Source organism: Alosa pseudoharengus, unplaced genomic scaffold, assembly GCF_046254945.1.
Source record: "Alosa pseudoharengus isolate Yale_2024_CS ecotype anadromous, Long Island Sound unplaced genomic scaffold, YU_APseudo_1.1 YU_APseudo_1.1_scf_5, whole genome shotgun sequence".
Lineage (NCBI taxonomy): Eukaryota > Metazoa > Chordata > Actinopteri > Clupeiformes > Clupeidae > Alosa > Alosa pseudoharengus.
In genome coordinates, this window is record NW_027468837.1 from 29,500,550 (window position 1) to 29,511,249 (window position 10,700).

At 45.9% G+C, this 10,700-nt stretch overlaps 1 protein-coding gene across 4 annotated transcripts in view; it reads left to right on the top strand.

The window, feature by feature from the left end:
* slc12a5a (solute carrier family 12 member 5a) overlaps nt 1-10,700 on the top strand; it is a 225,554-nt gene extending 214,854 nt beyond the window's left edge. Inside the window, exons 19-28 of one of the 4 annotated variants that reach the window (XM_076267803.1) lie at nt 349-517; nt 2,415-2,610; nt 3,031-3,200; nt 3,366-3,497; nt 4,527-4,634; nt 5,838-5,980; nt 7,171-7,389; nt 9,003-9,017; nt 9,950-10,083; nt 10,609-10,700. In XM_076267803.1, the coding sequence (XP_076123918.1) occupies nt 349-517; nt 2,415-2,610; nt 3,031-3,200; nt 3,366-3,497; nt 4,527-4,634; nt 5,838-5,980; nt 7,171-7,389; nt 9,003-9,017; nt 9,950-10,083; nt 10,609-10,700 (1,378 nt within the window). Of the gene's footprint in view, nt 1-348; nt 518-2,414; nt 2,611-3,030; nt 3,201-3,365; nt 3,498-4,526; nt 4,635-5,837; nt 5,981-7,165; nt 7,390-9,002; nt 9,018-9,949; nt 10,084-10,608 lie in introns of all 4 variants that reach the window. The other 3 variants (XM_076267804.1, XM_076267806.1, XM_076267805.1) reach the window with 3 other exon arrangements.

The window sequence follows — 10,700 nt, forward strand, 5'->3', positions numbered from 1 at the left end:
ATCTTTAACTCACTCTATCCCTTTATCTTTAACTCACTCTATCCCTTTATCTTTAACTCACTCCTGCACCTTGAGTTCATCTGCTCAGTGCATTTCTCAGATCAAGCCGACAGAGTTCTAAAACATTAGAGAACACGAGAATATATTGTATCTATTGTATTTACCAGTTCCCATTATATACAGTGCTATGTAATACATGCCTCCTCTGTGACTGTGGTCTCTGTCAATGGAAAAAGTGTGATAACGTTCTCACTTCCCTTTGTCTGTCTCACACACACACACTCACACACTCACACACATACACACACACACACACACACACACACACACACACACACACACACACAGGCCTCAGATCCTGGTGCTGGTGAGCATGGACGGGGAGCTTAACGTGGAGCAGCCACGCCTCCTGTCCCTGACCAATCAGCTGAAGGCAGGAAAGGGCCTGACCATCGTTGGCACGGGACTGACGGGCACCTACCTGGACAACTTCGCCCAGGGGCAGCAGGCCGAGCAGGTGTGTGGCCACCTACCTCCACACACAGTCTGACAGTCTGTCACACATACGCACATGCAAACACACACACGTCAACACACACACACACACACCTACACACACACGCACACATGCACAAACGCACACACACCTACACACACACACGCACACATGCACAAACGCACACACACACACACACACACACACACAAATAGCATAGGAGATAAAGGTGCTAAAAGGCTTAATCCATCAGTTGTTAGCAGGGCACCAGTATTTCTCCTAAACTCTCCTAAAATCAATTATTTCATTTATTTTTCATCAATGTTTCTGTGTGCTTTAATCCATATGTCAGCTGGCTGGAAATGAACATTGAACATTGATGTTTTCTAATAAGATTGTCTTTTAAGCTTAAAATAAACTGCATAAGACAAGCTCACTGATGTGTGGGAGATGCAGACCTGCTGGCTACAGTTAGTCAGAGGATTTTAGGGATGAGTTTCTAACATTTAAAATTGCGATTTCAAAGTATAAAGACTAGTTTAAAATAGTGGATCTCCACCTGTCTTCTACCTGTCTAATCTTCATCTCCCACTGTTCGCCACAGTCTTTGCATGGCATACTTATTAAGGATCACAATCTTGGATTCATCTTTAAGTAGCTGCAGATTTCCAAAAAGGGAGAAATAGATCAACTCCTTTGTATTGGGTTATTTGTCAGTGGATTTCAGAACACCATTTTCCAATTATACAGCATATACCTCCTCCATATATAATTTGTCGATAGAATTACAGTATATTCATTTTCGGTCATGCTTTACTTGGATTCTCTGCCCACTGACTATCTACAGACAACACACTATCTGTTGACACTGTTAACTACAACTAATGTATTTGAATCTTAGCAGATGACTGTCTAAGTAAAGTGTTACCAAATATTCATCTATACTGTATAGAGAGAGATAGGCTAGGTAGGCCTATGCTAGGTATTTTTGCCACTTACAGAGATGTGTTTAAATATCAATAGAATTCCAGTAAGCTACCAGTACTCCAGTGTAAAACAGGATTAAAGTACTTAGATAAGACTGTGTGAGTAGGTGGGAGTGTTTTTGTAATACTTGTTGTACCATGCGATGAGAAACCTTGTTCTGTGGATGTTAGTTGGTTTCCATCTCGTCCTGTGTGCCATGGAGTGTCCTGCTAATCAGCAGCACGCTGCTCTGTCCCTTCCCATGTCCGTCCTTTTTGCAGTCCGTCAGGCACGTCATGTGTCCTGACATCGGAAGCCAATTATACTACACTGACTATGACGTTTTGCAAAGATGATGAACGTCTTTAGATGATGTGGGTACATGTATCTACAGTAAAATAATGTAAAGTGATTGGTTTTTAGCAGACGCTTTTATCCATAGCGACACAGAATTGGACCGGGCCGACCAATTGCCAGGCAGCGACACTACCGCTACGTAGTTTACTGAACGTTACCTCTAGACGTTCCTCTAGCTGTCCTTCCACTGTTTCATCTCCAAAAGGCTTACGTGGTCAGGCACACTCTTGGTCCAGTACTTGGGAAACAAATGAGACCTGACCAAGTCAAGTGATCAGGCATCCAAAAGCATGGAGGGTTGTTGGTTGTTGGTTGATTGATTGTTGAACTCAAATATTTACAGCCTTTCACTAATCCTTAATCTGTCCTGTTGTGTGATGTCAAAGTTACTGACTGGTGTTAAGCAGATGCTTTTATCTAAGGCGACTCAGAGTCTCAGCGGTGGGTTCAGGATTAGAACCGCCGCTCCACCACGGCCAGCACAATGAGTGGTAATCCACCCCCTTCTTGCCCTGTGTGTGCTGTGTGCAGGCCCAGCACAATGAGTGGTAATCCACCCCCTTCTTCCCCTGTGTGTGCTGTGTGCTGTGTGCAGGCCCTGCACAAGCTGATGGAGACGGAGAAGGTGAAGGGCTTCAGCCAGGTGGTGATCTCCTCCAACTTGCGCGACGCCACCTCCCACCTGCTGCAGGCCGGAGGCCTAGGGGGCATGAAGCACAACACCGTGCTGGTGAGCTGGCCCAGGAACTGGAAGCAGGCCGAGGACCACTCCACCTGGAGGAACTTCATCGGTAAGGGCTTCAGAAGGGCCTGAGGTTCCTGAGGGCATTAGTGAGAACGACTGAAGTCAGTGGAGAAACTGGATTGATGACTATGGACATCTTATCTTAGTCTGTGAATGTCACGTAGGATCTGGGATTGTGTTTGTTGTTCTACTTTAGTAGTTAGTTGTTTCTACTTTGGCTATATGACATTATTGAAGTGTTATCTTAAAGGTTGGATACATACTGTACTATTGGACTGTGTTTTAGTTTGATGCCGTATTTGCAGTACTCCTATAGTTTAAATCAGCTGTGTTTGACTCATGTGTGTCTTACTCATCTGTGTGTGTGTGTGTGTGTGTGTGTGTGTGTGTGTGTGTGTGTGTGTGTGTGTGTGTGTGTGTGTGTGTGTGTGTGTGTGTGTGTGTGTGTTTCCTGTACTTTTGACAGAGCTGGTCAGAGAGACCACAGCTGCCAGCCTGGCTTTGATGGTGCCTAAGAACATTGCGGCATTCCCGTCTAACAGTGAGCGCTTTACCGAGGGCCACATTGACGTCTGGTGGATCGTCCACGACGGAGGCATGCTGATGCTCCTGCCCTTCCTCCTCAGGCAGCACAAGGTGTGTGTGTGTGTGTGTGTGTGTGTGTGTGTGTGTGTGTGTGTGTGTGTGTGTGTGTGTGCACGTGTGTGCGTGCATGTGCGTGCATGTGTGTGTGTGTGTGTGTGTACAACAGAAAGACAATACTCAAGGTGTCCCGGTCTTGTCTGTGGGGTTGGTCGGCAGGTTTGGAGGAAGTGTAAGATGCGCATCTTCACCGTGGCTCAAATGGACGACAACAGCATCCAGATGAAGAAGGACCTGACCACTTTCCTCTACCACCTGCGTATCGATGCCCAGGTCGAAGTCGTGGAAATGGTACAGAAATCACACATACATTCTCACACAAGCACACAGACAGACATACAAACTCCATTCCACAAAGTAGTTATCCTCTGGAAGCTGTATGTCAGTGCTGTGAAGAAGCCATGGGAATGTTTGTAGACGCCTACACTCACTCTCCCCCTCTGTCTGTCTGACTCTCTCTCTCTCTCTCTCACTCTCTCTCTCTCTCTCTCTCTCTTTCTCTCTCTCTCTCTCTCTCTCTCTCTCTCTCCTGTGTATCTGTTATAGTGTGTGTAAGTGATCAGACTTCATCTACACCTCTCCTTTGGTGTTTTTCTGTGCAACTGATAAGGTCACCTTATCTAAAGGTCACTGAAGGTTGATCCCATCTGATTGGTCTACAGGAGAGCAGTCTAGTCTAATGGTGACATTTCCGCAGCGATGGATTAAAATAGCGTCTCTGGTGTTATCAGCAGGAAGAAAGTCTCAGTGTCTGTGGCTCTGACCTTGCTGTCCTAGTATCGCCACTTACAAGTCTTCTACAGAAGACATGATGCTTTTAAGTCTAAAGGGCCTTATGCTTATGATATATATAAATATATATACTACCGGGGAAAAAATTGGGGTCACTTAGACATTTCCATTCCACTCTGTGGCATTGTTTGGCAGCAGTTTTCAGATTACATTATGTGCTTACATAATTACAAAAGGGTTCTCGACTGTTGTAGAAAGAAATGGCTGATCTTTAATGCAATATCTACATTGCCCATTATCAGTAACCATTCATCCAATGTTCCAAAGGCACATTCTGTTTACTAGTCTGATATCATTTTAAAAGGCTAACTGAGAAAACATTGGGCTATATAGGGCTATATATATTTATAGGGCTATATATATATATATATGCTATATATATTTTGCCTATATACAGTATATTTGCCCAGCAAGGAGAATATTGTTTGGTGCATGTATTTAACATGTTTGACTTTTCCCATCATTTAGATTAGTGTTGTGTCTGTCCCTATGTGTTTTCCATGCTTTGTTTGCGTGTTTCTGTTGCAGCAAGACAGTGACATCACAGCCTACACATATGAGAAGACTCTGGTGATGGAGCAGCGCTCTCAAATCCTCAAACAGATCAATCTCACCAAGACAGAGAGGGAGCGCGAGGTGACACACACACACATTTAATTATTTATTTAAATCCACAAATCATATTACAATAGACAGGATTCAAATATTTCAAGAGATAAGATAGGGCTTTGTCACTCAATGATATTCAGGGGTACAAAAAACATCTCCTGCGCCATACTGCAAGGCTGCCTATAACTGCAGATATGGAGCAAAACTTTGCTAGCTGTTTTATTTTTCTGCTGGAGAGCCCTGCCAGCCTTAACCCACTGGAAACAAGTTTGTGGACATGCCCCAAGCTGCCAAAGATCAACACCACTAGCTTGCACTGATAGCCTAGGTCACATAGTTTTGTCCGTATGGGTTGGTACTAATGATTTTGTCATTAAAAGTCATGTCCATGTAGAGATCGTACACACATCCACACACACACACACACACACACACACACACACACACACACACACACACACAGATCAATCTCACCAAGACAGAGAGGGAGCGCAAGGTGAGACATACACACACACACACACACACACACTCACACACAAACCCAAACACACTCACACACACACACAAACCCAATCACATTGTAGCCTATATCTATGGAGCAGAGGAGCCAGATTCTCAAGTGATAGTACAATACTTCTCAGAAGATGTTAAAAGAACCATTAGTTCATGTGTTTTATGTGACTAGAGACATGAGCAGGCTTTGAGCCCATGATCTCTGTGGTACGACTGTAAGGCTCAAAAGCTCCTCCCCTCCCTCAGCAGAGCAGGAACATCCATGCAGAGCAGCATCAGCATCAGCATCAGTTCTCCGTGTCTTGAAGGGGAAACACAGACGCACAGACACAGCAAACATACAACGCTATCGCAGGCCTCCTAAATGATGCATGTTTGTCCGCGGGCGATGTAGCTAGAAGTCCAATTCCCATGTCTGCTAACATCTGTTTTTTCTCTCTCTCTCTCTCTCTCTCTCTCTCTCTCTCTCTCTCTCTCTCTCTCTCTCTCTCTCTCTCTCTCTCTCCCTCTCACACCCTCTCTCATTTTACATCCCTCTCTCTATTTCTCCCCACTCTCTGTGTCCCTCTTTTCTTCTATTACATCCCTCTGTCTCTCACCCTCTCTTTGTCACCTTCTTGTTCCCTCTTCATCTCTCTCTCACTCAATTTTATCTCTTTTTTCCTCATCCCTCTCTTTTTACGTCTCTTTATTTGTCTGTTCTCTCCTCTCTTTCAGATCCAGAGCATCACTGACAGCTCCCGCGGGTCTATCCGCCGGAAGAACCCGGCGACAGTAACCACGCAGCTGAGCGTGACCGAGGAGCAGCCCGGGGGTAGCAAGGAGGAGAAGCCCGAGGAGGAGGTACGGCCCGTTTCCCCCGGCAACCTCTCTCTGTTGCCACAGAGACAGCCACGTCGCGTCGGCCTCTTTCCCCCGGCAACCCTTGAACTTGCCACAGAGGCAGCCTAACTCCTGTCTGTGAGCTATGGCAGCCTGTTGGGACAAACAGAACACACTTATTTGTCCGTTTGCCACTGTATACATCTCCACTAGGTATAACATATGATTGTAATTTAACTAGTATTAACCTAATGTATTTATTACTGCTAATCTGGCCATGAGCCACCCCTTCATTAAGCAATTGCTGATAGTGCCGCTCATAATGCCGAGATAATTGCCACTGCCTAGTGGAGTATAATAATAGTCTTTTGTTATAGATCAGTGGCTCTGACTCGCCACCTCCACATTCACCTCTCCCATCATGCCTCTGTGCTGGGCCTCCGATTCATCTGATCTGAGATCAGAGGTAATTAGCAGTGTAGTCAGCTAATTGCTGCTACAGGCTGCTGTAACGGTGCACAGGTTAGACTCAGAGAGAGAGGGAGGGATCATATCCACGACTAGACTAGTCCACCTCTCCTTTTACTTGGTCTTAGTGAAGTGTGATGGGGACTGTTCATGCATTTGTGCACCTTGTGTGTGTCCTCTGAGGTAATGTGTAGCAGTGATTGTGTTTGATGTGTGGCTGCAGCTGTTGCGGTGGTTATAATTGCTCTCTCTCTCCTTCCTCTCTCCTTCGCTGTGGTGAAATGATCCCTCATCCCCTGACATCTCCCTTCTTTATCGCTCAATTCCTCAATGGCGCTGCCCCATTTGGTCTTTCCTTTTCTTCTCTCTCCCCCCTTCCCTCACTCGTTTTCTCCCTCCCTTCCTCCCTCTCTCTTCTTCCTTCTCTCTGTCCCTCTGGCCATCCTCTTTCTTTGTCCCTCCCTTTTTTTCCTCGGCCTTGCTACCAATCTCTCTCTTTCTATCCCTCCCTTCTTCCTTATTTCCTCCCTTTCTGTTCTTTCATTTCTCTCTGTCTTTTTCCCTCACCCTTCGCTCTCCCTCTCTCTTCTTCTCTCTCTCTTCCTCTCTCCCTGCCCCCCCCCTCTTTCTCCCCCTCTTTCTCCCCCTCTTTCTCCCCCTCTCTCTCCCCCTCTTTCTCCCCCTCTCTCTCTCCTTCTCTCACTCCTGACGTTCCGTGGTGTTGGTTCTCTGCCCTGTCTGTCTCCCTGTCTCAGTCTGTGGCTGTGTCCCCCCCTGCACAGGAGCAGCTCATCCACGACCAGAGCACCAACCCCCCCACCCCAGCCACCCCCCAGTCCCCCGCCACCGAGAGCGTCGAGACCCCTGGGGAGACCCAGAGGACCTGGACCGACCCCAAATGCCCCGCCGACGGCGAGCCCGCCAAACCCCCCACTGGCGCCACCCCCGAGGGCATTAAGGACCTTTTCAGCATGAAGCCGTGAGTATGGGGGCACCTGCGTGACTCTCAGATAGGTGCCAGGGGAAACGCTCCTCAGCCCAGATGTGATGACTGATAGACACGTTGCACGATATGCAACGTTAGTATTTGTTGACAACAAGGGGCAAAAAAGAAAGAAGACCTGTGCAACTGTCATGATGTAAATGACGACAACACAATTTCCTCCAATGAGAGAAATCCAAACAGTAGTGTATTAACAGAGCAACGCAACACAGCAGTACTCCTATGCACAAGGACATGTCTGCTAAGGACAAACGCTCCACTGGGAACTCTCCACAGCTCCTGTCCATACTGCTGAGTCCCATTACTCTGGCCTCACTGACCTCTGCCCTGGTGGCAGCTGGTTTCCATTTAACAAAGCAGAATACAGAAGACATTCGCAGAGCCTTTTATCCATGTGTGCTCATGGCGCGCTCCAGTTTGGACTAACCTGCGGTCAAACAGTGACGGATGCAGCCTCCTCCACAGGATCCACCCTGCATCACCCCACTGTCAGCCTCCAATCTAGTGCTGTTACATTCCTGATCGAGCCAGTTTGGTGCTGAAAAATAGCACATCTTACCCAAGTGGTTCTCAAAGTGTGGGACGGGCCCCACTAGTGGGTAATAGAGAAATGACAGGTGGGGTGCGAGGAAACAGGAGAACATTCGTTTTTTTGTGCCTATCTTTAATTATGCCTTTATTTTTTGACAAGGAAGACCATAGATTCAAAACAAAATAGCCACACACAAACATAATGAGTCATAAACAGACTGACATATGAATCAAAATATCATCTGATCCGTACTGAGACTGGAAATGTAATGTGGAACCAAGATGTGAAAAAAGTATTTTAACGTTACCATTTTGCCGGCTTGATGGGATCAAATTCCCCACCTTCAAAGTGGGGAATGACAAAAAAAGTTTGAGAACTGTCTTACCCAATCACTAACTGATGTGAAACGTGAGACAAGCTTCCTAGAGTTGCAATGTAATCCCTATAATCCCAGCCCATGATTCTAATCCAATAGACTTTGTCAAATGCAGCTAAATGCGCTTTGCGGTCCTTTAGCTGTCTGTTTTGTTTGTGTCCGTTTTGTGTGTACATTCCTGGCTCTGTAAATGGGAAGCAAACATAGTGGCATGAACATTTCCAGCCAATCAACACATTCCTTCAGGAGTATAGAAGGTTTTTTTCCTGTTGTCTTTCTCAAATATCAATAATCTTGTGCCAGAATCACAGACTCTGCCTACACACAAACACACACACGCACACACACACACACACACACACACACACACACACTCAAGTACACATGAACACACATAGGATACATACACACACATGCACACACACGTTGTATTGATAACTCAAAATGTATTTTATCATAATGTTGTAATATGGTCTGATATTGATGGTAAATATATTGTCCCAAATCATAGTGTTGTAATTTGACCCATGCTTCATCACCAGTCATTTTATGCCATCCTGTCATGTCACTGTTAATGTGATCATCATATCCTATTTGGTTCTATTGATTGAGAGTAATGTGATGTGGTCTGTGACTGATGAAATCTTCCTAACTCATGTTTCTTTCCTCTTCATGCTGCAGAGAGTGGGAGAACCTGTGAGTATCAGTTTCAGCTCTGGAGAGAGAAACACACACACACACACACACACACACACACACACATATACACACATACCCATGTACATACATGCACACACACACACACACACACACACACACACACACACACACATACACACATACCCATGTACATACAGTACACACACACACACACACACACACACACAAACACACAACTAGAGAGAGACACACACGCACATGAGTACAGTACACACACAGGGACAGAGAGAGATATATACACACACACACACACACACACACACACACACACACACACACACACACACTCAAGTACACAGAACACACATACATATACACACACACACTGTTCCACTCTCTGTTGCCAGGCCTCTGGTATATGGTCCTGCTGTGGGCTGTGGTTCACTGGGTGATTTATGGCCGTGTCATGCCCAACCTTGTAATGACTCAAAATGTGATAGAGATGGAAGGTGAGAGTCGGAGAAGAGACAGAGATGAAGAAGGAAAGAAAGAAAGAGAGACAGAAAAAGAGCCGAGGAGAGAGAGAGAGAGGGAAGGGGACAGGGACATTTTTTTTCCAAGATTATCAAATGAAGACAGAAACACATATGACACTTAGCAAAACAGTTTTCACTGTTTCCTTCACCCTGTTTCAACATATGAAGCATGGACTTATACACTGTGGTGTGTATGGTGTGTTGATATCTCAACATGAGTAAAGCTATACTCATACACACATTTTACCACCTTTTGCTGCGTAGCCTGTATGTCTGTCTATGCTGTCTGCAACGGCTACATGTTTCTGTAGTTTTGATGTCATCGCTGGTCAGCTGGTACGTTTCTTTAGTTTGAGGCCATTGCTGGTCAACTGGTAAATGTTTAATGTGAGGTCGTACTCTGATGACCGGCTCTCCCGTGTCTCCCCCCAGGAACCAGTTCAACGTGCGCCGCATGCACACCGCCTTGCGGCTCAACAACGTCATTGTGAAGAAGTCATCGGAGGCCAAGCTGGTCCTGCTCAACATGCCCGGCCCGCCCAAGAACAGGAGTGGTGACGAGAACTGTATCCTCTCAAAGCATGCTGGGAAAGCCCACATGTGGCCGTTGTGTCAAAAGGTTCTGTTTATATGAAATGGCTATTCCATTATTTACTATTTACTTTATTGTTTCCTGCTTACTGCTGAAGTCAGTAATATGTTAAAGTAATGTTTGTTCTAATCTGACATTATCTTTAGACCATTCCCCCATTATATTGACTGGACTTGTTGCTGGACTCCATTACCCCATCACTGTTGGCACTGAGCTCTCCCAAGTGGGGTGATTTGTGTTCTGGAAAAGTGGGTAACCTGGCTCACTAAATGAACTGATTCTAATTAGCTCGACTCTTTAGCCAGGTAGGTACGCTAATTGGTGAAATCACTTTAGTTAAGTGCACAGGTAATAGAACCAAGACATTTTAGAACATTTACTCTCTGAACCTGGGGTTTCCCACCTCTGGCTGATTGATGATACGATAAGATCGTACGTGTGCACTATTCCTGTGCACTATTCCTGTGCGTTGTTGCTGTCCGTAACACACGGGTCTCAGACATGGAGTTCCTGGAGGTGCTGACTGAGGGACTGAACCGAGTGCTGCTGGTGCGCGGCGGAGGTCGGGAGGTCATCACCATCTACTCCTGA